We start from the raw sequence: 27,179 nt of genomic DNA, 5'->3' as shown, positions 1-27,179 counted from the left end.
AGATATACAAGCAAACAAACAGACGGATGGGGCTGAAAACATAACTTCCACCCACCATCAGTCATGGAAGTAATGAGCACATCATTTGAGCTTCCTGTTCCCCTTCAGTCATAACACAGCTTAATGCAACCAATTTTAACTGATTTTACAGTGCAGTCAGTACATGTGAATATCTGCAGTATATGTATATGTATATGTATATATATATATATTACAAAGCAGGAGTGCCTGTCCGTCCGTTCGTCAGTCTGTCCGACCGTCCCCAAACTACTCCCTCGGTTTTTAATGAACTACTCCCTGTCAAACCTTCTGTGGAACATTTTGGGCCCCAGCAGATGTCCTAAGATGGGTGGGAGGTTTCATAAATACCTCAATACAATTTTGATTTTGGCTTTCTATCTGTACAAAACTGCTCCTGATCCAGATGTAAACACAATCAGGGGTTTGGTAGAAACATTGGCTGGTTTGATAATATCTCAATACAATTGTGATTTTGAGTTTCCACCCGAATCCACTTTTGAGTTTCCACTTTTATCCATTCTGAGTTATGTGGCAGGTTTCTTAAATTTCTCAATACAATTGTGATTTTGAGTTTCCACCCGAATCCACTTTTGAGTTATGTGGCAGGTTTCTTAAATTTCTCAATACAATTATGATTTTAATCTTCAATCCGTACGAAGTGTTTTGTCTCTGCCCTTTCTCGCCAGCAGATTCGTCTGTATTGGGTGTCACGTGAGAACGGCGTCCATACGAGTTTACCTCACGAGTGTTTGTAACATTGTATTTTGTTACATTAATGGTATGGAATAAATTTGTGATTTGAATGATATTCCTGGTGTTGGCTTAATGGTTAGGGTGGTGGGCTTGGGATCCTAGGATCCTGAGTTCAAATCCCCCTTGGCTGTTGAATTAATATCAGGTTGGGTTGACTGCCTATCAACCTTCCGTGGTTGGCAAAATGAGTGCCAGCTTGCTGGTATACTGTGGCGGAGTGGCGACCCATCCAGGATTGTGCCCAATCGTCAAGGAGACTGCTAAGGCAGCACCAACGCTCTACACAGAGTATGGTCCCAATGGATGGATGCATGGATGGATTGATGATGCTGATGGGAATGAAAATATGGAGATATTGAGTTTAAAAAGAGATTCAGTAAATAATGTGGACGATTCCACAACCACAGCTGTGAACAAGTGAACACAGCCATCTACCTATGACACTTGGGGATTTGTCATTTGCAGATTCTCCATTGTGACATCATTCAAATATTACCCACCTTACTTCTGTTGGGGTCAGCTGGAGTGTTTTTTTCCCAAATCGTTCCCGAACCGGCTGTGCAGCCCCCTCATGTGCATAGCACGGGTACCTCACTCGTTTTATATAATCTTCGTACTGTAGTCCGTCAGAAATATTTCAAAACCGAATGTTCACAAACATCCTATGATTTCTCATGTGGATCAAATAAATTTGATGAGATAAAATGCTTGATAATGTCATGCAGTATATGCATTTGGTGACCTGAAGATCCTTAATATCTATGCACCCATCCAATCAGCCTGAACACTCAAGACCCAGACAGGCTGCCAAGACCCAGACACTGATGATGGTGCCAATGGGATGCAAATCAGGAAAGATTTATTTTTTATTTTCCGAAGCTTGTCACTTCCTCACCAGATTGCCCACACTGAGCACAGCTTCGAACTCCATTGTCATAGGTTGGTGCTCCAATGACATGAAGAAGGTGTTGAGCACAATACAGACGGTGACAGCCAGATCAATAAAGGGGTCCATCACCATCAATTTTACAGCTTCCTTGATGCGCAACCAGAAGGGACAACAATCCCAGATCAGATAGCTGCGTGCAAATTTGTACCAACATGGAGGGCATTTCTGTCGAGATTCTTCCAGCTCTGGGGAAAAGAGAAGGGGAGAGAAGCTTTGAGGGAGGCAGGTCCTTCCCTCCAGCAACACTACAGAACATCTTCTGCCATCACCACCAAACATTTCCCCTCTTGTGCTACCACAAGGCACTCAAATCCCATACCACCATCACCTCTTGTACCTCCACCAAACACTGCGAGCTGTACCTCCACGAGACCCACAAATACCGCATCACCACCAAACACTTCCTCTTATACTACCACAAGACACTCAAACCTCCTACCACAACCAAACATTTCATCTTGTACCACCATCAGACATTCAAATCCTACCAAACATGCTCTCTCATACCATTATTCTTATACCAATGCTAAACTCGCAACTCCCACTCATCTTTTCCTTCTCATACCATGAACAAACTCCAAAGCCTACCACTTCCACCCCTCCTTCCAACATGACAACAAAACACTCCTTTATATCCCCAAAATTTAATCCCTGGCAAAGATATCTCTTTGTGTAATATCCAAACACACAGCAGGCTTCGTGTTAAAGTGGAAAAAAAAAAATCAATACAGTTTGTACCAAACACTGGCTTGATCCTAAATATGAGCACAAGGTTACCTCGCACTGCACCAAAGGAATCTATTTTAGGGTTCAGAGAAACGACTGCATGGAACCCCTTTGGGCCTTATACAGGTCCCTTGGTGCTTGCACATATACGGTGTTGTTACAGTGGTAGCTAGGGAAGAAACATCCACAAACAAACATGGCACGACCATGCCCAATGCAAGCATTTCAAACGTACAACAAGGTAGAAATAATAATTGTGTGTTTTTAACAGAATTTTTTGAATTAGATGCACTGGAGATACACCACCATCAAATGGCATTTTGAAATTTTCTTTGTGAGGATTAAAGTCATACCCTCCATGGTGTTGGTAATCATGCTGATGGCACTGTATGCTCTACCCCGTACACAATGCTCCTCAAGAACGTCCAAGGAAAGATGTTGAGATCCCGAGTAGTGCTTTTTCAATGTGTCCAAGTTTGATGACACCATCTGAAGGGGGAAATCAGTGATCTATACATTAAATTGGCATTTGCAGTGAGTGTTAAGTCTGTGCAGAAGACTTATATGAGGCACAGCTCCAAAACTAAAAGGGCACTCGGAAGAGCGCAATACTTCCGCCATGCAATGCTTGATCCACGAGAACATATCGGGCCCAATATATTTTTGAAATAACATGCTACATATCGTTTTTGGCCCAATCTCTCAATGGTGAAGAATCACTTTGTAAATGAAGTAATTCTCGTATCCGGATCCGGATTCGGATCTTCACCAAAATCAAACCAATTCGTCCTCGTCACACACCCAACCTGTCCACCAAGTTTCATCAGAATCCATCCACAACTTTTTGAGACATCCTGCACGCAAACAAACAAACAAATAAACAGGAAAAAGGCGTCGTGCAGAACACGATACTTACAAAATCTACCCCCTCTCCAAAGGTTGCCATGGATACATCAAGTTGTTCATTTCATCAAGATTAAAATTGATAATCTTAACCAAAGCTCAGGTCAATCGGATGAAAATTGATTATTTTTCAGATTGAAATAGATGATTTTAGAAGTTTGACCTTGAGTTGACCTATGACCTTTTAACCTCAAAAATAGTTGGTTTCCAAATTCAGTGATGCACTATGCAGTTGCTGCTTAATTTTCAGGTTAATCAGATGGATATTGACAATTTTTCAGATGAAATTTGATGATTTTGGAAGTTTGACCTTAAGTTGACCTTTGACATTTTGACCTCAAAAATAGTTGGTTTCACAATGCAGTGACGCAATATGCAAATCTTGTTCACATTTCAAGTCAATCAGATGAAAAATGGCGTTTTTAGAAAGTTGACCTCAAGATGACCTTTGACCTCAAAATCAATAGGCTTCTCAGTCGAGACTACCTCTACAACTCAGTAAGGTTTCATGACGATCGGTTTAGAATTGTGACCTGTAGGCGATTGACAGACAAACAAACAGACAGAATGAAGAATCACTCAGAGCGACAATTGGCGAAACGGAATGGCGCTCGGGAGAGCGCATACCTCTGCCAGGCTGAACAGTTTCAATTTTGTATTCCACTGATAAGGTCGGATCTGATTCCGGACCTAAACCAAAATCGAATCGGCTTGTTCTCGTCACCTAACCAACTCTTCCACCTAGTTTTGTCACAAGTCATCCACAACTTTCAGATATATCATGCTATACATAGTTTTTGGCCCCATCTCTCAATGGTGAATAACCACCGAAAAATATTATCGAGTCTGGATCTTGAATGACCGGTGAACTACATAAACAAAAATATTTCAGAATGATTGCTTGAAAACTGTGGCCAAAAATCGTGTGACAAACAAACAAACAGACAAACAGAGAGACAGACAAATGCTACAGACAAACATACTTTGCGAAAAAAAATTTTCGCCAAGTAATAGCAAAATCAACCAACCAATATACTTCATAAATCTTCGATTTTGCAGGTAACAAACAAACAAACAGACAAACAGACAGGGGTGAAAACATAACCTCTTTCCACCTTCGATGGCAAAGGTAATGAGTCTTTCACCCAGAGAGTAGTAAATGCATGGAATGGTCTCCCTGGGAAGGCCGTAGCAGCAGAAACAGTGGATAGATTTGCACTGGAATTAGATATAGGTATGAATATTGGCAGGACTGGTAGTTAGCTTAGGTATAGATAGGTGATTGTAATGTGAAAGGGTCTTGTGAAAAGGTGAATGTGCTGTCAGTGTTTGTTTATTATTCACCCAAGACCCTCCACCTCATCTCCTCCTCCTAATTCTCTCAAAAAGAGCACCCTGGTGACGTCTCTCTTTCTGCCCCACTGCTCTCCTCCCCACTCCTGCACCCTACCAGACAAATTACGTCGATAAAAACTGATCGACTGAATATATTCCTCAAGGGATATGATGACAATAGGCGAATATAATGAGAATCTCAAACGATCTCTTGAGAAATGCGTATGAGATTTTTGGCATCATTAGATTTACTTAACTTGAACACAGCCATCCACCATGTGATAATATTTCACACTAATATTACATTTGGGCTGGCAGGATGACTTAGAGGTACAGACACTCACCTCTGAGCTGTCTAGCGTGGGTTTGAATCCCGACCCAGCGATAAACTGTCATCCCAGTGTTTCATAGGCAGGGTGATTGATTCATCAATGTGTCTGCCGTCCTACAAATGTACGTAAAATTGGTCCACCCATCTGCCTGTAATAGTTGGTCCATGTTAAAGACCCACGGTGTCCTTCGTGAAAAGTAGACGAGCTATCGCCGGCACCATGGCCAAGTTCCAAATTCCTGCCGTGACTATCTGTGTCGGATTGGTGACCCGTCCAGGATTGTAACCCGAGTCATATAAGCTGTGTCAGCGGAACTGATGCTCTGTATAGAGCATGGTACATGACGCGTCACATTTAATCTATGTGCCTATGATAGTGGCTCAAAGGTCTCTTCTCACGAGAGATATCATGGGGCTTTTGAAATCGAAATATCAATGGAACTTTTATGACTCTTTAGATGCAGATGTCACATCCAGCTTTTCATCCGTTTTGAAAGATGACATGCTGTGGGATGCAGAGCATCTTGCATGAACATTGACACAACACCAGTTTTGTGTTTAAACCATATCAGGAAGACTGATGAGGTATCTCAGAGGTTGCATCCAATCTGTATTTGATTCCTAACCTGACTATAAACTGTAATCCCCATTTTTAGCTGGTAAAATGTTGCTCCAATGAGTCTGCTATCCTTCAGAGGGAATGCTAAGCCAGCTGACACATCTGCTAGAATTTGCTTGTGGATGTTAAAGACCCTACAGCAAACTTCAGAAAATAGCAAATCACTGTATTATGATACTTATGCCAAGTTATAAATTGTTCTCCACATGTATAAGGAGCACTATGTCAGGACTATGTATGAGCACTAAGGAGCAATAAGCAACATAAGCACACCCCAGGTGTGGTGCAACCAGAAGTCAGATGCTGCATATGCTGGAATGGACTTTATCAGGGGTGACACCAAAGAACTCAAAGGTGAGTGTGTTCCCAAATGAGGTACATGTGTGTCATCCTCCAGTCACATTTTTCTCTACTTGCGATGAGGGTGTGCAATCACACCAAAGTGCCACTCACATTATCATCAGTGCCAGGCCTGTCGACGACTACTTCCGGCAGCAGCAATGCAGGTGGAGAAGTAGGCACAGATGGAATTCCGCTTCGGTCTATGAGAGATGCCACACCATTACAATCCACGGTAATGTTCATCTTGCCACTGGCAGATGGTGGAGGGACGGGAGTATTGCTGTGAGACAGACGGCTGCCGTGGCTCCCACGGCGTTCACAGTGTCTCTGTGGGACAAAAAGGGAGTCTCGCCGGCTCCCAGGCTCCCCATGCACACTCTGAAACTCCGAACGCTCATCATCTGCAAATTCGTTGTCAGAGCCGTGATCCCGTGACCGGTCCTTGATGCTCAGCAAGCTGGTACGGCTGGTCTTACGTAGAGGCTTGTAATACAGGCTGATGAGGGACTGTGGAGCAAAAAGGGATTGATTTGAGGAAGATTCAAGTCTTGTAGCTGGACATCATGGTGCTTTATAGAGCGAGTTTCCGAAGACTTACAACACTCATGACAAAGTATCAAAAAGACAAGGATAAATAATTTACTCTGCTTTTAGTTTTCCTTTTCACAGGAATGACAGCTCATGGGAGAGCTGGACGAGAAGGCTCAGATACTGTACATTAAGTGAAAGGGGCATGTCAGTGAGAGGTATATGCTACAATTTTTAAGAACTGCACAGAAGAGCATGAAACAGAACATTGAGGAAGATAGTTCTGCAGACAAGAGAAGAGAAGAAGAGGGGGATGAAAAAGCAAAGGTGAGCAGGAAACTGTGACATCAGGAGACGTGATAATAAACATTACAATCCAACAGAATAAAGAATATGGATTTCTGGAAGAATATACGTCTCAACAAAGTCTGCGTACTCTGCTCTTCCACACGCTCTGTTACCTCTATAAAGTCCTTCTCGAAACTTTCCTAAACGCAGACACTCTATATACACCTGGTACTCCTTAATGATTGGTGGTTTGAACATGTCTCCTTGGAAACACGTCTTCAATTTGTCTTTCTAGAAACCTTCATCCGCAGCTTGATGCAGTACTGCTTTCTCCTCTGGGTTAGTGCCCCCGCCTCATACCTTGCTCAGCTTGATGCCATGGAAACCAAGGCCTTAAATACTGTATTATAAAAATATTCCTCAAGGAAGCTGAGTCTATGGACCTATCACTTTCCCATAGTAGGCAGGTCGGTGGTCTCTGTCATCGAGCACATCCTCTCTGGTTTTGCACCCTCTGCTCTTTCCGTGCTTTGTCCCCCACACCTAGGTTTCTGCAGGGTGCATGTGGTCCACCAACAAACCCCTTCTGGTGAAACTCCCAAAATCCAGGATCACTGCTCACCTCCACTCATTCATTCCTCATTTTTCCCACCTGTAGAACCAACTTCCACATTTTCTTCAATCTCATTATTTTCCCTTCAGATGTTCAAAGTAGCTGTTCACCATCATTTCAGATCATCGCCCATCCAAGACCATATTTTCTACCTCGGTTAACAGCCCTCCCCCCCCTCCTTCCCGTCCTTCCAAATTTCAAATTTTCCTTTCCTAAGTGTTTGCTTCTGTATCCAACCTGCTCACACCCATTCTTTGTCCAAGTCTCCTTCTATTTTGTCATTCAACCCTGTTGTTGGTCCTCCCCCCATCTCTCGTATTCTTTTGTTCTGCTGCATACTGATCCATTCAGTGTTATAGCCCTTCTATGAGCCTTGACTTCATATCCCTCCTCAAAAAAAACCCCGTTCAGTTTTGTTCTGTGGTCAAGCTCTAATTTATGTAACTCCCTTTGAATCACATTATTGTGCAATTTGTTCTGACCTTTAATGCTATCCTGACATTGATTACGAGTATGCCCTCACGATTTCCAAAGCCTGTGGATTTAAAAACGTTTCTCCTCTTCTGGCTGGAGCCGATGTTCTTCCGTTTAGAATGGAGTCTGTGTCAAAAATAACCTTATTCATTGTCGTCGGACCAGGAACCATATGCCACAACAGCTATTGCCACATGGATCCTGAACGAGTAAATGTGCTTGCCACAGGCCAACCTGCCTGTGTTCCACACAAGCAGACCTGTAGAGGCAGCTGGGCCAATTACAATTAAAGGGAGTGTGATCTCCTCTGGTGCCAGAGATAGTATTGAGTTTGAAAAGGCATGTATGGGGCGTTTGAGGGGGAGCAGAGGGTAAAAAGCTATTCTATTCTGCCACTCATCTATAATTCTGTTGATGTTGTTGGTGTATGTACTTTGTTATCCGGCGCCACAAAAGTTTATGCTTCTTTTAATTTTAATTGGCCCAGCTGCTACTACAGGTCTGCTTGTGTGCAACACAGACAGGACGGTATGTGACAGGCACATCCAGTTGGTCATTATCCACGTGGTAATAATTATCGGTGTGGCACATGGTTCCTCGTCCAATAAGAGTAAATGAGTTTATATTTGATATAATACGTTTGATATAATATTTGATCAAGGAAACGCAGCCAGCTCACTCTGGAAAAGGATCTTCTGCTCCGTGTTGATGACGGCCAACCAGCCAGAAACACGCGTTCGAACATGGCCCATACAGTTAAGCTGGGCCATAGAGCTCGATAATCCAATGTTCTTGTACCCATAACATTGGAGTACAACTTACTTGTAGGGGCTGTAGTGAGCATCATGATCTGCTCCAACATGTATCTAGAGGAGTATATACTCCTTCATTTTAAATCTAAATCAGGGGTTCCCAAACCCAGGGTCATGACCCAAACTTGAACCAAAATCTGTTTTTGAGGGAGTGTTTGATGTCAAAAGCATTTTCTCTGACAATTTTTTATCATAGGTACACTAGGTACCAGTATCATTTGGGTTGTGAGGCAAATGTGATTTCAAATTTTGGGTCATGGACAAAAAAGTTTGGGAACCACTGATCTAAATGGAGTATGTGTTACTTATAGTAGGCTGTTCTAATTATTAAAATTAACCCATCTAATCTGCAGGAATTGGTTTGAAGGGCCGATAGCTTTTCTTGAGAGCATGTCCCAAACCTCATAAAGCTATGCGAACATTCGTGTCTTTTTATGTTCATGACCGTACAGTTTTTATTCTATTTATCCAATCTTCATCCATCCAGAGACTGATTCACACAGTATGTGCTAAATAAGAAAATTAAATATTACACAGCAGTGCAATTAATGTCTTCCTCCTTTATCTTTTCTTTTCAAACAACTACAAATATGAAATTCCTGCAAAATTTTATGCAAAGCCTGAACTCACCTCACGTGGTGTCGACAATTTACGGTGTGCCCAGCGATACTCCTCCAACATCCGTGGCCTGCGCAATATGCTCTCCTCTGAAACTGACTTGGGTATACAGTTCACTGCCAATTTATCATCCTCAGACTCTTTACTCAGCAGCCGGTTCCTGCGGTTCTTCTTTTCCTTCATGCTCCTGGAGCTCCACCGAGACATCTCGGAAGATGTGCGGGAGATGTGGGTGCTACCATCCAGCTGGCCCTGCCGAATATCACAAGGAAAACGTACAACAAAGATTCGGGGCCATACGCTCAAGGTCAAACTAGGCCTAGTGGAGTGCACTTACTACACCACATGACCAGAGAAGAACTGCTTCCAGTTGGTTTCCATTCCCCAGCACAAATAAAATATTGAAACATTGATGTGTGAAGTGCAACTCCTCTTACAGTAGTGATATGACCACAGGAAAATGATTTTCTTATCAATCTGGTGCTGTATAATCACCAAGAACAAATACCCTTTTCACCAAGGGATTCCACTATGTCAATAACAATATGGAATGGCGAAGCAAAAAGGGCATTGACAATTCCCTTCAGTTCTGGATAGAAACAAAGACATAGGACCTCGATGACATGGAAAACATTTTGCACTGCTTTTGATAAAAGTCCACACCTGGTTCTCCATGTTGTCCTGCTCCCTCTTCAGCTGCTCAAGAACCTGTTGGAACTCACGCTCCTTTTTCTCGGCTTCTTCGATCATTGCTTGGTTCTGCTCCTCATAAGCCATCGCCACGACTGCCAAGATCAGGTTGATTAGGTAAAAGGATCCCAAAAATATGACTATAACGAAGAAGATCATGTAGGTCTTTCCTGCTGCACGCAAAGTCTGTATGAAGGCAAGCAATGTAGAGAGGAGAATACATTGACCTCGACTGGAAATCTCACCTCACATCATACATTTCTCTCAAAGTCATTTTAAGTACACTCAATGACAATTCATAGCTGCAGGCAACAATTCCTTTCACAGTAATTTATTAGGCATTTCCAACCCCCCCCCCCCCCCCCCCCAGGATAGCTCATCACAAATGCGGTGGAATATTGCCTTGAAAATTCACTGGACTGCACCAAGAAAGGATGATATTGTGATTAGATCCAGGGTCGTAATTGACCAACCAGATGTGGTCGTGCATACATCACTGCAGAAGGGCAATCTTTACAACCTAAAGGTCATGCTGGGTCAATGGAGGAATGGAAATGCACAAACTAATCATTTCTCCAACGATTAACCCTGCGTTAGTACCCTGGGGTGTTTGGAAACCCCAATTTTTTTAATGTCCCGTTTTCTATAGATGTTTGCACTAATATCCATTTTCTCCGCAGTAGCTTGACAATTCTGTGTGTTGAGTGCGCTCAAAATTTTTCATGGTCCTGTGGGAACTCTTGTGAGAGGTAGACGTCATTTCTCAGTGGGCAGATAGACAATACCTCAGGGTACTAACAAGGTACTGAAAAAATAAGCCTGAAATTCCAAAGGAATTCTTAGAGACAAAGAACAAATGTAATTATGACAGCATAATTGGTTTCACAGACAAAATGACACAAGTTTCATACATCCCGCAGAGTAAGAAGGAGAACAATGTTCTTGTCAGTAGCATGCACTATGATGACAAAATTGACCCAAATTCTGGAGGTAAGAATAAACCAGAAATTATCAAAAAGAAGGTTCCCTGCATGCCCAATGCCCCCACAACCCCACTCGTCACAGGGGGCAAAGAAATGTGCATTCTGTCCCAGGTCACGCGATCATAAAGTGAAAACAGTGTGTAACCAGTGTGGTAAACATGCGTGTAAAGAACACAGAAAGTTGACTGTTAGTTGCATTGAGTGCCAAAATAAATATATCAGGTGATGAAAGTGAGTGATGAGTTTTGATAAATTTTGTTTTCTATTATTGTCTTGATGTATTTATGTACTCATGTACTATGAAATCAAACTGAAATATAATTATATGTATAATCCTGCATACGTTCACTAAATAAATGAGTTGAACTTCATGCTAGTTTTGATTACATGCTTCATTTAAAAAATTTAAAAGTTGGGGTGCTCAAACACCCCAGGGTACTAATGGCGTAAAAAAAAAAACCATGGTACTAACGCAGGGTTAAAACCGTTTTACTTTTGAATGGTTATGCTCTAATCCAGGCCAAAGCTCCGAATTTGGGCCTTCAGGAGAACGTGTTTGAAGGACCTCCATGTTACAGCAAAACAGGAAGCATGGAATCCTGGTGATGAAGTGGGAGTCTGAAGTCCTGCGAGACAAATCAACTGGAATTCTATGTGTGTGCTCGAGTACTGCCTGAAATTATCATAAAATTGCCATATTGCATTCAATCAGGGCTGACTGTATTCATCATTCAAGTGGGAGAGACCGAAGCAACTGACGAGGGAATGCTTTGTGAGAGTGCTGATTGATCGGTGTTACCATTGACCTTTGGGATAAGTGAATAAGGCATGCAATGAAAGCAGGAATCGGTGATTGGACAAACCAGCTCAGACTGCATATTTCAGTATGAGGATTTCCTCGAAGCCGTTCATGGAGACACAATGCAATATTAATAGAAGTAATATATATTAGCAGGTGCGACTGCTCTCATGGAGCATTTTAGAGTGGTGTCAGTGTGGATGAGAGAGGGAACACAGTTGGGCGAAATGGGATGTGGGGGTTTCGAACAAATGCATGGTTAAAAAAGAAATTGCTGTTGAAAAAAGATGGAATTTCAAAAACAACCCGTTACCAATCCTTCCATGACTAAGAGCTGCTGACTTGTTTTGTGAGACCTTCTGATGTGAAGAACCATTCAGTAAAGAACCAGCGAGATTCTGCAGAAGAAGCCTTTTTGTATTTCCGCTCCAATTGCAGGGTGAGGAAGAGTGTAAACCACAGTTGGCAAAACGGCCGCTCGGGTTCAAGGGTTAAACCATTCGACCAGGGACCATAAAACCCATATCATTATAAAGGACTTTGTCCGAGGCGTTCCGATTTTCTGTTATTTTTTTTCCATTACGAATGACCTCATACGGTCATTTTTATCATTCGGCTTACGCAACCCCCAATTTTTACCGAGAAACGCGAGATGACAGAATCTCTTGAGATTGTGAATTTAACATTTTTTAAATTTACTTTTAAAATTGTTATTCACGAATGAGAACAGGGATGTTGTTAAGAACGGAAAGAAATAGGGAAGAGATTGTGAATTTAACATTCCGTCATCATTTTAACATTGTTCTTGACGAACGGGAACAGGAACAGTGCAGGAACAACGCAGACATGTTTTAATCATTCAGGCACTCGCTTTCATGCTCCACTTACCTTGTGCTATCGTTTTTGACTATCATGTCTGCCTAATTCAATTCACATGTACAATGATCATGTGAAAAGGATATGATGCACCCTTTTTTAATTGCAATGCCAGTGGATGAAACATTTACATGTTTCACATGGACAATAAAGGATAATTAAATTCTTTAAAAAAAAAAGTGCGAGGGCAGAGAGTTGGTGCTGTGAGAGCAGAGAGTTGGGGATGTGAGCAGAGAGTTGGGGATGTGAGGGAAGAGAGTTGAGACTGAGGGCAGAAAGTAAGGGGTGCAAGAGCAGAGAGTTGGGGGTGTGAGGGCAGAGAGTTGGGGGTGCGAGGGCAGAGAGTTGGGGGTGCGAGGGCAGAGAGTTGGGGGTGCGAGGGCAGAGAGTTGGGGGTGCGAGGGCAGAGAGTTGGGGGTGCGAGGGCAGAGAGTTGGGGGTGCGAGGGCAGAGAGTTGGGGGTGCGAGGGCAGAGAGTTGGGGGTGCGAGGGCAGAGAGTTGGAGCTGTGAGGGCAGAGAGTTGGAGCTGTGAGGGCAGAGAGTTGGGGGTGCGAGGGCAGAGAGTTGGAGCTGTGAGGGTAGAGAGTTGTGGGTGTGAGGGCAGAGAGTTGGAGTAGGGAACACAGAGAGTAGGGAGAGGGAGGTTGAGGGGTTGGGAGGGGGGGTTGAGGACTTTAAGAAGAAAAGGGGAAAGAAGGATATAGAGTTGGGTTGGGGGGGGAGTAAAGAGGAGACAGTTAGAAGATGGGGGGTTGAGACTTGGGGGGGAAGGGGGGTTGGGAAAGGGGGTTGATACTTGGGGTTTGGGGGAGGGTGTTGCGAGTTTGGTGCTTGGGGGGTGAAATTAATATGTGGAGGGTGAAAAATGATGGGAGATAGAAAAAAAATCCATGATGGTAGATATGCATTAATGGCAACGTGAACAAAGCCCATATTGGCCATCTCTCTATTACATAAGGAAATATGGCATAAATTATGGAATAGAATACAGTTTCTTGCTATATGCATGATACCATACAATATAATTTGTCGTGGCATGTGCGTGTTAAGAATACATCACAATAGTTGCCTCCGCCACCAAAGGTGGATGGAGGTTAAGTTTTCACACCTCTCCATCTGTCTGTTTGTTTGTGAACAAAATATCTCAAAAAGTTGTGGATGGATTCGGACCAAACTTGGTGGATGAATTAGTTAGGTGACAAGAACAAGCTGATTAAATTTCAGTTTAGGTCCGAATCCAGATCCAGCCTATCAGTGGAAGACAAAACATAAACTAATCAGCTGGGCGGAGGTACGCACTCTACTGAGTGCCCTTTCAGTTTATAATGAATTAATAAAACGAACAACAGTGGGATAAAATGACCTTTTGAACTCTCTGACTTAATCCTGAGAGCTCTGTATCATTTCCTCGATGGCAGGAGATGAAAAGGTTATGCAAGGGATGGAACACATTGTAAAAAATTGTCTCAGCTCTTTTAACACACTGGTTTTCAGACAGACTATCTCCCAAAGGCAGGTCCACTCCAATAATTACCGATGCCTCTTAAACACGAAACAATTCTTCCTTGCAGTTTCTGTGCTGCTACCAAATCAGACGGCGACGGCGAGTGTTGATACACTCTCGATCACTGCCCGATAAAATTTCACAAGAACGGTAGTGATGACATGAAAACTTTTACGTCGCCTCGGGAAGTACAACCGCTGATGGGCCTTGTTCACACAATGATCGAGATTCACCTCCCAGCAATAGATCATCATAAATATGGATACCGAGGAATTGAAAGGAATCCACAATTTCAACCTCAGCGCAGTCAATAAAAAGGGGGTTAATTCCGAACTTGTTCTTTCAAAAATCAACAATAATTTACTTTGTTTTATTGATGTTGAGCTCTAAGTTGTAGTCTGAGCACCAACACATGAGCATTTCGACCTGCTGGCGATAATTACTTTCCTCACCATTGTGAATGAGTCCCACAACGGTTGCATCATCTGCAAGCTTTACCATCTGGAAATTTTCAAGAGATGGCATACAATCATAGGTTAAAAAAAAAAGAATACAATAAAGGGCTTAGTACACATCCTTGAAGAGTACCAGTATACAATCTGATTGGATTTGAAAAGTGAGATCCTATTCTAACAACTTGCAGCCTATCAGACATAATAATAAAAAAAAAAAAATCAATTTGCACAAAGAGCCATCAAGACCAAAAGCAACTAATTTCATATGCAATTTTAATGATTAAAATAGGAGTAAAGAAGAACTAAAAATCAACAAAAAGAAGCCGAGCATAGGTGGAGCAAGGTTTATGAAGATGCTGTGAAACATAACTTGGAGAGTGAGCGAAACCGCATCATCAATAGAATGATTCACACTGTATGCGAACTTAAGAGAGTCTAACGAAGCAGGAAGAACCGATTTTAAAGAACTGAATACAAGATGTTCAAATGTCTTCATAACACGAGACGTAAGTGCCGATGGCTTGTAATCATTCAGGCAACTAACTGGACATCGCTTTGGAACAGGTACAATGATTGATTCCTTTAAAATATGTGGCACTTGACAAACGTGAAGTGACCAATTAAATAAGAAAGTTAAAATACCAGACAGTTCATCAGCACACAACCTGAGTGAGCAATGTGAGTGAGCAAACCAAGGGCTTTTGTCATGAGCAACCTTGAAAGGACATGCCTGGCAACAGAGATGGTGATCGTAAAAGGACTATTAACATCACAACTTATCTTGCACGAAGAGTTCTGGTGATCACAAGAGCTGTAGAATGAGTTCAATTGGTCAAGTAAGGTGGTGTCATCTGACACAACAGGTTTGGACTTTGGTTTGTTGGGAGATATTGTCTGAATTGCTTTCCACACTTCTTTTGAATTACCGGTCAAAAAATTATCCACCAGCTTCCGCTTGTAATCCCGTTTGGCTGCTTGAACAGCTTTGTGTGAATCGAACTTGGCTTTGTTGAATGCTCTGACATTTTTACTCCTCAATGTCTCATTCCTTGCTGCAAGTTTATTCCTCAGGTAACTGCCAAACCTTGGATTTTCATTTGCATATGTAAACACTTCGTTAGTCGGAATGCATAGAACTGAGGATATCCTCTGAACACCTATCAATGTTTATGTCCTCATCTTCCTGGAATATATTCCAATCAGTGCAGACAAAACATCCACGTAATCGTTCAATGGCCAACATTGACCGCTGAGGCACCGACCTCTGAATTGGCTTTTGACGTTTCAGTTGTTGCCTGTACGAAGGAACCAAGTGGACTATGTTGTGATCGGAATCACCAAGAGGAGCACATTTCAGTGACTTGTACGCTCCTTCGAAGGTCGTGTAACAGTGGTCCAGTGTTCTCTCTTTTTGTGTGGGGCGTGTCACATGTTGGTAAAACTTAAGACAGCCTTTCTTCAGATTCCTTTGATTTAAATCACCGGCGATAATGAGAATGGCATCGCCTCGGATTCGCGTTCTCATTCTTTGTTACGATGTCTATAAACTAATTGAGGGCAGACGTTGGCCTCAGGGGGGATGTAGACGACCGTTAAAATCAATGATTGGATTTCGCGTGGACGATAAAAAGGTTGGCATCGGATGGTCAGTCTCTATATCAAAAGTGCAGGACTGAGAAAGTAGTTTAATATCCGTGCACCATTGTTCGTATATCAGAAAACACAGAGCCCATCTCTTTCCTTCTCAACGCCGTCAAATAAGCTGTCAGACTGGAATAACATGAATCCAGGAGGCGCCATGGCAGAGTCCAGGATAGATCCATCGAGCCAGGTCTGAGTGGTAAATATGTACAGAAATCATGAAAGTCCTTCCTGGTAACAATGTAGCACATCAATTCCTCTTTTGTGGAGGAGAGAGCGAATGCGAGCAAGGAAAATGGTTGGTAATGGTGGACAAGATTAAATGTTGCGCTTCCGCGACCTTACAAGCATGCCCCTGCACTTGCCCGACTTCTGCTCCCATCAAGTGTTCCAACCACTACAACCTCAACTCGGGTCAATGGCAATACTTCCGATAAAGCTGAAGCATGAATAGACATCCGACTCCAACTCAGCACAGTTGTTCTGAATTGATAAAAGTTCCTTGACATTAAAAAACAGATTTCAATAAAGATTTTACAGATATTGTGACCTCTTGCTCTCATCTCCACATTCCCACGCACGTCCTGCACCCCTCCCCCCCCCCATATTCCTTATCATCCACCAAAATCTTCCCTTCTCTCCACACTCCTCCCAATCACCTTTCTCCTATGTATATATATATATATATATATATATATATATATATATATATATATATATATATATATATATATATATATATTCTCCATTTTCTCTCCACCTCACCCCCAATTCAATCCCATCTCCTCCCATCCCTATGTGTTCTTTTTTTAAATGGAATTTCGTCCTCCACAAAGCCGAAGGCCACTCAAGGTGGAACACTCAAGGTGTTCAAAATAAACAAATAGCTCCTTATACTCTAAGATGTTGTTCCAAAGGTTATGATTAATAATAACTGTTGTTCTATTCTCTGTTATATAAGTGGCGAGATTAGCCATGGGCCCAAGGACTTTCGAGTGCATGCTGATTTTCTGCGCTTGAGAAACGAAAGGCACAACATAATGACTCCTCCAGAAATGCACTCGGTATATTTATTGCCAGCCGATATGTGGGTACAAACACGCACCATCGTGGTGCGTCAGCCACAGAGCATGTAGGCTTTATCACCCAGGCCAAACAACACCAGATATCCAGACAATGAGACCGCAAGCCTCGTGGAGGTAATGCAGGGTAATCGTAGCACCTGCTCAGTCAGAGTGATGGAAGTACTGTCATTGGTTATACCACAGGAAGCCAGAGCAAATGGCATGACTGCCATGTGAAACCTTTTTGGCCTCAAGAGGCAAGGCAGCTGACAGCAAGGGCAGCCATAGATGAGGTCCCAACTGGGGCAAGACGGAAGTGTGGCAAGCACGCCGACTGCTATAGATGCCAGGGAGTGAGTTGTGTATTGATAGAGAGTGTGGAGGAGAGGACATTACCAGCTGGTAGAGGTTCTCCCAGTAGTCCTGGGTCATGAGGCGAAAGAGCGACAGGAAGGCCCAGCCGAAGGTGTCGAAGCTCGTGTAGCCATAGTTTGGGTTCTCACCAACTTTGATGCAGGTGTAACCCTCTGGGCATTTCCTGTACACACGGCCATGTTTGCAGTCAGGTCAATTATATACTAATGTCTTATCACAGGGCAAAACTGGCAGAGACAGAGAGAATGGGAACTTAATTTGGAGGAAAAAAAAGTGGTCGACACTTGAAACACTGTACAACAAACATTATTTCAAATAAACTACGACTACTAATACTACTTAATCTATGGCCTCAATTACTCCCACGTTTTTGTGGGGTCGGCCAGAGAAAGTTTTTGGTCCCAGTCCAGCAGGAATTGGCTGGCCAGGTAACATTTGACTAAAGGTGCCAGGAATTTGTAATTGTTCAGGGTGCCGGTGAAAACTCACCTGCTCTTCGTGACTGACACCGTTGGATCTTTAACATACACCAATCAATGGTGACAGATGGGATACGCAGTCTAATGTCCATTGAGGGAAGGTGCACACATTGATACATTACTCTGCACGTGAAACACCAGGATAACAGTTTGTAGCTGCGTCAACAATCGGACCCAGGCGAGACAGCTCAGAAGCAAGTGTGCACACCACGAGGCTATCCTGCCAGCCCCTCATTTAAACTTCTGTGTCTCAGATTATGACCTAAAGGCCTACACTTCATTGTTGTTTATGCCCTGATTACTTTGACGAGAAAACTTGTGAGATCGAAAATTGTGATGTTTGGATGGTTCACATGGGGTATGAAGTGGCAGAGGAGTGGCATTATGAAAATGACGTGGATCTCACCATCTGTCACGCACATGACAGGTGACAGCATACTAACGACTGAACTATTAGTTTGTAAGTTTGAGTTCATATGGATGCGCAGGCCGAAGCATAATGGAAAAGGCGTACGGTAATTATAAAGTAATGTACAATTAATTTCACTTGATTGCAAGGCATAGATATATGGCACAGCTTATGTATACAATAAATGTACACACGGCCCGTGCACCAAAAACCAGGATACAGAGGCGTGCCGCATGTTACATGGAGAAAGCACACATGAATGTGGATAACCTCAAATATCTATCTCTGTTAGGTGCTTTCCTGGAAATGGTCAAGTCAACGTTGTGGAATTTCACACAACAAAGTGTCTTTTGCGAGCAACCTTGACATTAACAAACAGATTTCACTGACGATTTGCTTCAAACTTGCACTGTGCGATCTGCAACATATTATGCGTTCATTCACATGGGACTGAAAGAGAAGATGTTGGTACAGTTGTATTAAGCAAGTATTTTTATGGCTATCAGCACAGAGTGTGTAATTTCTATTTGTGCTTTAGATCTAAACCACCAAACAATTCCTGCCATTCACTTTGCATTCCCGTGTAATGCTTTCACAAAACAGCTGTGGAAGTCTAATGATTTGTACTGCTGCATGCCCGGCTCAAGTTCATCTCATCCCATTTGAGACATCTTTTCAATTGGATTGATTCATCAAATTGGATCAAATCATCTCACTGGAATGATCCATCTCACTGCAGCATTAATCCCATCTTATTGATCCATATCCCTATGGACCAATCCATCTTATTGGAGTGGTCTATCTTATTGAATCGATCCATCTCACTGGGTCAATTCACCACAATAGAATGATCCATCACATTTGGGCCGATTTATTCAATCTTGATCTGATTGATTAATCAAATCTTCATCCCTAAATATATTTAATGTACATTGAGGGATGAAGGTGATCAAACATAAATCCCTCAATACATTTCAAAAGGATCAATCCATCCCATCGGATAAATACGTAAGGTCCGATTCAAGCCATTCAGTCTGATCAAACAAACTTTCCTTTCAACCCCAGCTAAAATACAGACTCCCTGTTTCAAATGTTTAATACACCCTGTCGTTAATATTGTAAAATTAAATACGCTTGCTACAAACTTTCATGACAATCTTTCGATTGTTGTGCTAATCTCCACAAAAATCTCTTCGATCCATATTTAATTCCAGAGTGTGTGTGTGTGTGTGTGTGTGTGTGTGTGTGTGTGTGTGTGTGTGTGTGTGTGTGTGTGTGTGTGTGTGTGTGTGTGTGTGTGTGTGTGTGTGTGTGTGTATACATACATACATACATACATACTGCATCTCCTTGTGTGCCCCGGTTTAGAATAGGTACACCGCATCCCTGCGTGTCGTAAGAGGCAACTAAAGGGTTGGCGTTAGGAATGGCATCTGGCCATAAAAAAAATTGCCTCAAAAAGGGAACCATGATTGAAGATTGTCATGGGACCCGCAAGGTTAACCCCCAATCTAGCAGGGAAAAATGGCCTTAAAATGTTTGTGTGTACATATATATATATATAAACTGTATATACACAGACATAATCTATCCACAAACGTGCCATGTATGTGCCATGCATTATCAGTTTGGTGATATTATATTTTTGGAAAAGGTTGCAAGGACCCTTCATTAGTCCAGACACAGTTAATGTAAGCCAATGGTGCGGCCCCTGGGTTGTACAACCAGTGCTCTTTTGGTCGCTGTGCACAAACATTACTCGTTTGGAAATAGCACTATACTGTATAGGGGAAAATAACCAAAGAAATAAATAAATAATAAATAAATAAATCAACACTTTGTACCAGCTGTGTTTGCCCAGAGTATACCAGTGGTGTAATTACACTGCAATGGCAATCAATACTGGTGGATTAGTGGACAGTCAAAGTTAATATCCGAGATAAAACTCCACTCACGTTGTGGGTCATTGTGCGCAGAGATTATCCCTGGATGGATTAGTGGAGAAGGTCAGGAGATTACACGTTTTCATCCACTTATAGGATGCATCTTCATCCAGTTAATTATCAAACTCGGCATCCTAATGCAATTTTTGGGTGGCGGTATGCACACTCCGCCTCTAAATTGAAAAGGTTTGAATCCCGACCTCGCTATAAACTGTCATCCGGTGTTTCACAGGCAAGGTGATTCACTAATGTGAGTGCTGTCCCCGAGGAATTTTAAAAACAGGGCATCTCTTTTACCAGCATTAGTCGGTGGACGTTGAAGATCACATGGTGTCCACATGAAGAATAGGGGAGCTATTACCGGCACCATGGCCAAATCACAAATTCCTGCTCTAACCTATAGAAGGTATTGCATCAGGTCACCAAATGCTTGAAAATTAGGTTGCACTGTCCAAATTATGTCAAATGCAATGAATAAATGCACACACCATGAAGAAGCTCCTATTTTGCATATCGAAGCACAATTACCCATTCATCCATCCATCGGGACCATACTCTGTGCAGAGCGTTGGTGCTGCCTAAGCAGTCCCCTGAGCTATTGGGTACAATCCTGGACGGGTCGCCACTCCGACACAGGATACCAGCAAGCTGGCACTCATTTTGCCGACCTCGGAAGGATGACTGGCAGAGTCAACCCCACCTGGTATTAATTCAACATCCAGGCAGGATTTGAACTCAGGATCCTCAGGATCCTCAGATCTCAAGCCCACCACCATAACCATTAAGCCAACACCAGGAATACAATTACCCAAAGCACTCAAACTGCAGAGAATTCATATCAGGGGAGAGAAACCCCCTTGTGATGGTGCATTTATCTGATAATTATTAATACCCTCCAAGGCTCAGCTGTGCCCAAATTTTGCAGAGCAAATTTCAGGATTAAACCTCATCCAGGTTACCCTTCACAACTGATACACCAACAACGTCAGTTGGAACTGAGAGGTAGGAATGACTTGATGGACATTATAAGTGTTAGTTTTGAAGGAGAGTTGTAACTGATAAAGGTTGACACACACTTTCAGCAAAGCAAACAGCAAAGCCAGTTCTTCATTCCACCGTAAATGCTTTAGTCTGATCGAGTTTAAATTTTTTGTCAGATACATCCAACAGTTGCGTTCAGAGAACCAATGCAAGTAGAGCAGAGCATCTCCCAAAAACCCAAGTGCTGCTTCGAGCCTATACTGCAGGTGGAATGGATTCTCTCAAATGTGAATCACACTTTTTGATGCGAGTTTCTCCTCAAAAGGGAATCAAACATTTCGAGAGAGATATTCGCAGAATATTTGGCTGTACCCTTCTCTCTCAGTCTCATGAGCCACTCTTTCATCCAAAAGTACTTTTTTCATAGAGATTATGCTTCCTGAACTACAAGTGCTGTAATTAAAGCTGACAATGCACATGTTCGACGTTTTCTTGGGCAGGAAGAGCTGTCAAACAATGATCTCACACAAAAGCCACAGTGTGACTCAAGGAGATAACTGAAACATTCATGGAAACCATATCACATGTAGGTTATAATGGTCACTTATAACTTACATACATAATTTGTCAGTTACCAATGGTCAAATGGATGAGGGTTAACAGAGAATGGCAAAATAATGTGGCAGCAAGGTTCGTCACAACTGTGGCCATTTCAAAGGTCTGAATTATCCACACAGACAATGCTGTCATATGGTGAGAGGTGGCTCACTGTATCACGTGATGCTTACATGCTGGTAAGGGTTGGCTGTTTTGCAAATACGAGTGCTGAACTCGAGCCCTTTCCCGATATAATTACAAATCACACTGTGTCCTGCATTCTCCTGTCCCTCTCTGTTTTTACCATGAGCAAAGACTCACCCTGCATCAGAGTTGTTCCCACATAGCAAAGGATCTTTCGCATCTTCCAGCTTATAATGAAACCCTGGGGAGGAAACGGGCGGGGACAAATCCAATGATCAAGCATGGCTGCTCCGGCCTGTGTCGGACTGGGCCATACATTTCTGCAATAAAATAAAGAAATATAATGACGAACTGCCTCTTGAAATCTAATGCAAGCTTCCTCGATATGGTGCATCGACAAAGGAAGATTATAATCATCGAGTAAATGAACATGTTCGTGGAATAAAATCGCCGCCTATTGGCCCCCTGAATCTTGATCACCGATCGAACATATCCTGCTTTAAAATATGGAATTTGGTTGTCGCAGTATGAAGAAATGCATTTCTAAATCGTTTAAATTGATATAATTGCAAGATGCAAAACGAGCTCATCGAAGCAATTACGCCAACTCATGGTTCTCATTGCCATAGCTACGTGTTGAGAAATGAACGACGGATTGAGACAATTTGCCACTGGGGTAAATCGATCACTTTGATCAAAGCAATTGAATCTGTATGCAAGATCATGCTGCAATCATACCCACCCCTACTCTCTCTGTAATCAATGTCAAAACACTGCAAGTGCTGAGGAGACATGGTAACGGTGAGTTGGCACTGTAAAGAATTCTAATGGAATAATGTTGGCAAAATGCTTCCTGGAGGTAATGCTAAAAGTATGTGGTAATTCGAAGAATACACTTGACAATAAGAATCATTGTAAATTAGGAATCACTGTGCATGTTGTTAGGCAAAGAACACAACGTCAATGTAGGGTAAAAAGAGCTGGGAAGAAAAGAAAGATGAGACAGAGTTCCGATGGTTTATTGGAATGAACCAGGAAATGGCAGGTGGGTTTTATTAACTAAATAAAAACCAAGGTGTTCACAGGGGGCTGGTTTAGATGGAAGCCCTACATGATGGAGGGGATGAGGTTGGCACTGCAGTGGAGCAGGAGTTGGTATGCAAGCAAGGAGGAGGAAATATTGAAGGAACGAACACAAAGGCAGCACAAGTTAGGACATAAGCAGACAGGAAAAGGTGATAAGCAAGGTAAATGTGGAAAATTGCAGATGGACAAAACAGAGGATATACGATGGGAAGAGAAAGGTTTGGTGAGATGGCGGTGTCTCTCAGGTCATGAAAATAGGCAGAAACAATAGGAAGATAAATAATTCCCTTAATGGGAAAATTCTGCAAAGGGTAGGTCAAGAAAAAGATAAAGGAATAATTGTGGAACAGTCACATGGTAGTTGAGGCAAATGCAGCATCGAAAAAAAACTCATTATTAATGTGGAATCTAAAACCCCCAACATTAATGGCATCTCCTGCGATGAAGTCGAAGCACAAGACCTGTTGCTTTCATATCAGGGAAAGACCGTGTGCTCGTGGAGCTCAACATCTCTCAGGCCATTCTCAGAGAACAGCCTCTGCGCTGGCAAATCTGGAAGTTCACTCAAGCCAACTGGCAGGGACTGCAAGCAGCCATCACACTTTCGGACTGGTCTCCTACATCCATCGCTGCTAATATTAATTCAGCATGGAAATTCTTTCACAGAAGCCTGCTTTGTCTTATGCACAGAGTAATCCCATCTCATCTTCAGTTATCTTACCCATCCTCGCATTCTCTGAATCCTGGGGTGAGGCAGTGGCTTTAAAACAACCAGCATTCTCCCCCTGGAAGGCAAATCCAACCGAAGGCAACCTCAGATCATTCCACAAAGCCTGCAACAAGTACGTGTCAACTCCCAGGAGAGCCAGAAAACAATACCTGTCTAATCTCAATAATGAGCTTTCAAACTTGTCTCCCTCCTCTAAAACCTGGTGGTGCCTTGTCAAGTCTGTCTCTGGTGTATGCTCCCCTTCAATCTTTTCTCTCACCTCAAATGGCACCACAGCCGACTCTGCTCATGAGAAGGCTGAATGCCTCAATTCTGTGTTTTGGTTACAAATCTTGTCACCAACACCTCTCTGTCCTCACCTTTCCCATTCGTACCCAACTGCTCCTGTTTTCTGTGTCTTTTGCACCTAACCTGAAAAAGTGGAAAGTTTCTGGAAACCCTCGACTCTGACTCTGCAACTGGACCAGACGACATCAACTCATGAATCCTAAAAACCTGCTCTGCTGCTCTTGCACTTACTCTTTCTGCCCTTTTCACCCTGTCATTTACCATATGTCATCTTCCGTATGCTTGGAAATCAGCCAACATCAAAACATTCCATTAAAAAGGTGCAAAAATGGATCCTCTCAACTACAGACAAATTAGCTTACTTCCAATCATCAGCAAAGTCATGGTTGAGTCACTTCCATCATCACAGTTGACATAAAATCATTCCTTTTCTCCAACAGCCTCATCTTAGATCATCAATTTGGATTCAGACCTGGTCACTCTACCTTCGACATGCTGATTCTATTCTCCCAACAATGGATGGAGGCCCTCAATATCAGACATGAGATTATGCCCGTCTCTCTGGATATATCTCGAGCTTTTGATACTGTCTCGCTTCCTGTCCTGCTCTCCAAACTCTCTGCCGATGGAATCCAAGGTCAACTCCACTCTTGAATTACTGACTTCCTCCACTGTTGTAGCCATTGTGTGGCTCTCAAGAGAACCCTTTCATCTCCTCTTCCTGTCAAGGCAAGAGTACCCCTAGCCAATGTTCTAGGCCCCATATTATTCCTAATCTTCACCAATGATCTCACTGACTCTCTGGAAAATCCTCTTTATCTCTTTGCTGAAGACTCCACTCTCTGCCATGACGTCCCTCATCCTTCTGACAGACAGGCAGCAACCTCTTCCCCCTCCTCAGACCTTGACAAGAATGACAAACAGGTCAAACACTTGGAACATGTCTTTCAATCCTGAGAAATCCCTTACACTCTCTTCTCTCTATCCCTCTCTGAAAGGACCGAACCGCAAACCCTTCCATCTACTTTCTTAACAACCCTCTCGAAGAAGTTCAGTCACTAAAACTCTTGGGTCTCACTCTCAGCAATGATCTCTCTTGGGCAAGCCACATTTCAAAATTGGCCTCCAAAGCCAGATGCCAACTGAGCATCCTCTGTTGTGTCGAGTCCTTCCTTGGCACACCTGAGCTCCTATCTACAAGGCTTTCATCTGCAGCTTGATGGAGTACTGCTCTCCTCTCTGGGCTGGCTCCCCTGCCTCACATCTTGCTCAGCTTTATGCTGTGGTAACAAAGTCTTTCAATATCATTGGACTCTCTCACGATGAAATGAAGCCGATGGGCCTATCCTTGCGCCATCACCGGCAGGTCTGGAGTCTCTCTGTCTTCTTCCGCCAAATTTCTGTACTTGCACCCTCTGCTCTCTCTGTGCATTGCCCCCCCCCCCACCACACCCAAGGTATCTGCAGGATGCACGCATTCCTCCAGCAACCCCCTCCTCGTGAAACTGCCTAAATCCACAATCACTGCTCACCTCCACTCATTTATTCCTCTTTTTCCCCACCTGTGGAACCAACTTCCATACTCTTTTCAATCTCATTCTTTCCTCCAGATTTTCAAGACAGCTGTTCACCACCATCTCAAATCATTGCCCATCCAAAATCATGATATTTTCTACACCCGTTAAACCACCCTTCACCCCTCCCAAAATTTTGCTTATGTATCTATATTGTCCACCCTTTGCGTTCTCCCTTACCCCTCGTCATTACCTGCATCCCTTATTTGTCCAAAGCCATCTACTTTCTCTCTCCGCCATGCTGTTGGTGTTTTCCCTTTTCTTCTGCTGTTCTCTTTGTTGTGTTGTGTCCTGATTTTGTTCTGTGTCATCACTCTTTCACAATCTGAGAGCATGTATATAAAAAAAAAGAAAAGAAAAAAAAAGAGAGGTCTGTTTTTTAACACCTCTCCTTTGGATTGGCTCCCTTTGCCCTGTCAGCCCTCCCACTCTCCCCCATTCCTCCAGAAGGTGTTATTCCAGTCACTCCTTCCTCGTTAAACTCCCAAAAACCAGGCTTATCACCAAGCCAAGACTTTCATTCCTCTTTTGTCCCATCTGGAGAACCATCTTCCTGAGGCTGTTCAATCCCAATATTCCATCCAGGTCTTCAAACATCCCAACAGTTATCATGCATTCAACCATCCCTACTAAAGATATTTTCTACCCACATTAATCCTAACGGACCCAACCCCCTTGCTTGCATATTACTACATTTCCTCCTTACCTCTCCTCTCTCTCCTCTTTTCCTGTTCCTTCCTTCCTTTGCTTGTTGTGTCCAGCTGTTGCCCCCCCTGCCCCATTGTCAGTACATCACCTATTTACCCTCTGTTGCCTCGCTCTACCAATGAGCCTCAAGCTTGCATAAATAAAAATCTATCAGGAAGAGCATGATGGTTAAATCAAAATGTGTCGTGCTTGTATTGTTCAGGAGTCTGATAAGACAATATCATGAATACGAAGTTCATTTCTCACCGACACATAAGCCAAATGATTACGAAAGCTGGACAAGAGAGGGTTCAGCATAAAACAACTTGCTCAGGTGATTCCAGGACCAGCAGGTCTTAGAAAAGACGAGGCCTTTATATTATAAAATAAGAGAAGATTAGGTGGGGACATAACTGCGGTATCAAAAAAGGGATTGATGACAAATTGCACTGAGTCCTGCATTCTCCTGTCCCCCTCTGTATTTTGAAGGAAGTTCAAAATAAAACTTTTCAGCCCAGGGATACTTGTCTGGAATGTAACAAAGAAATACTGAACATCTAA

General features: G+C 42.8%; 1 protein-coding gene across 6 annotated transcripts in view; it reads right to left on the bottom strand.

Annotated features, from left to right (window-relative positions):
- Positions 1-27,179, bottom strand: part of LOC147030369 (sodium channel protein type 1 subunit alpha-like) — a 269,967-nt gene that overhangs the window by 157,563 nt on the left and 85,225 nt on the right. For all 6 annotated transcript variants that reach the window (XM_085874344.1, XM_085874339.1, XM_085874338.1 and 3 more), the window contains 7 exons: positions 22,431-22,494; positions 17,722-17,863; positions 9,976-10,188; positions 9,325-9,564; positions 6,091-6,486; positions 2,803-2,938; positions 1,670-1,908 (listed from right to left, as the gene is read on the bottom strand). In XM_085874344.1, coding sequence (XP_085730470.1) covers positions 1,670-1,908; positions 2,803-2,938; positions 6,091-6,486; positions 9,325-9,564; positions 9,976-10,188; positions 17,722-17,863; positions 22,431-22,494 — 1,430 coding nt within the window. The remainder of the gene's footprint in view (positions 1-1,669; positions 1,909-2,802; positions 2,939-6,090; positions 6,487-9,324; positions 9,565-9,975; positions 10,189-17,721; positions 17,864-22,430; positions 22,495-27,179) is intronic.

The sequence above is a fragment of the Eptatretus burgeri genome, chromosome 3, assembly GCF_056783735.1.
Source record: "Eptatretus burgeri isolate ZD-2024b chromosome 3, Ebu_testis_v1, whole genome shotgun sequence".
NCBI classification, from domain to species: Eukaryota; Metazoa; Chordata; class Myxini; order Myxiniformes; family Myxinidae; genus Eptatretus; species Eptatretus burgeri.
The sequence above is the reverse complement of the archived record's forward strand: the minus strand, read 5'-3'. Positions and strand labels throughout refer to the sequence as shown.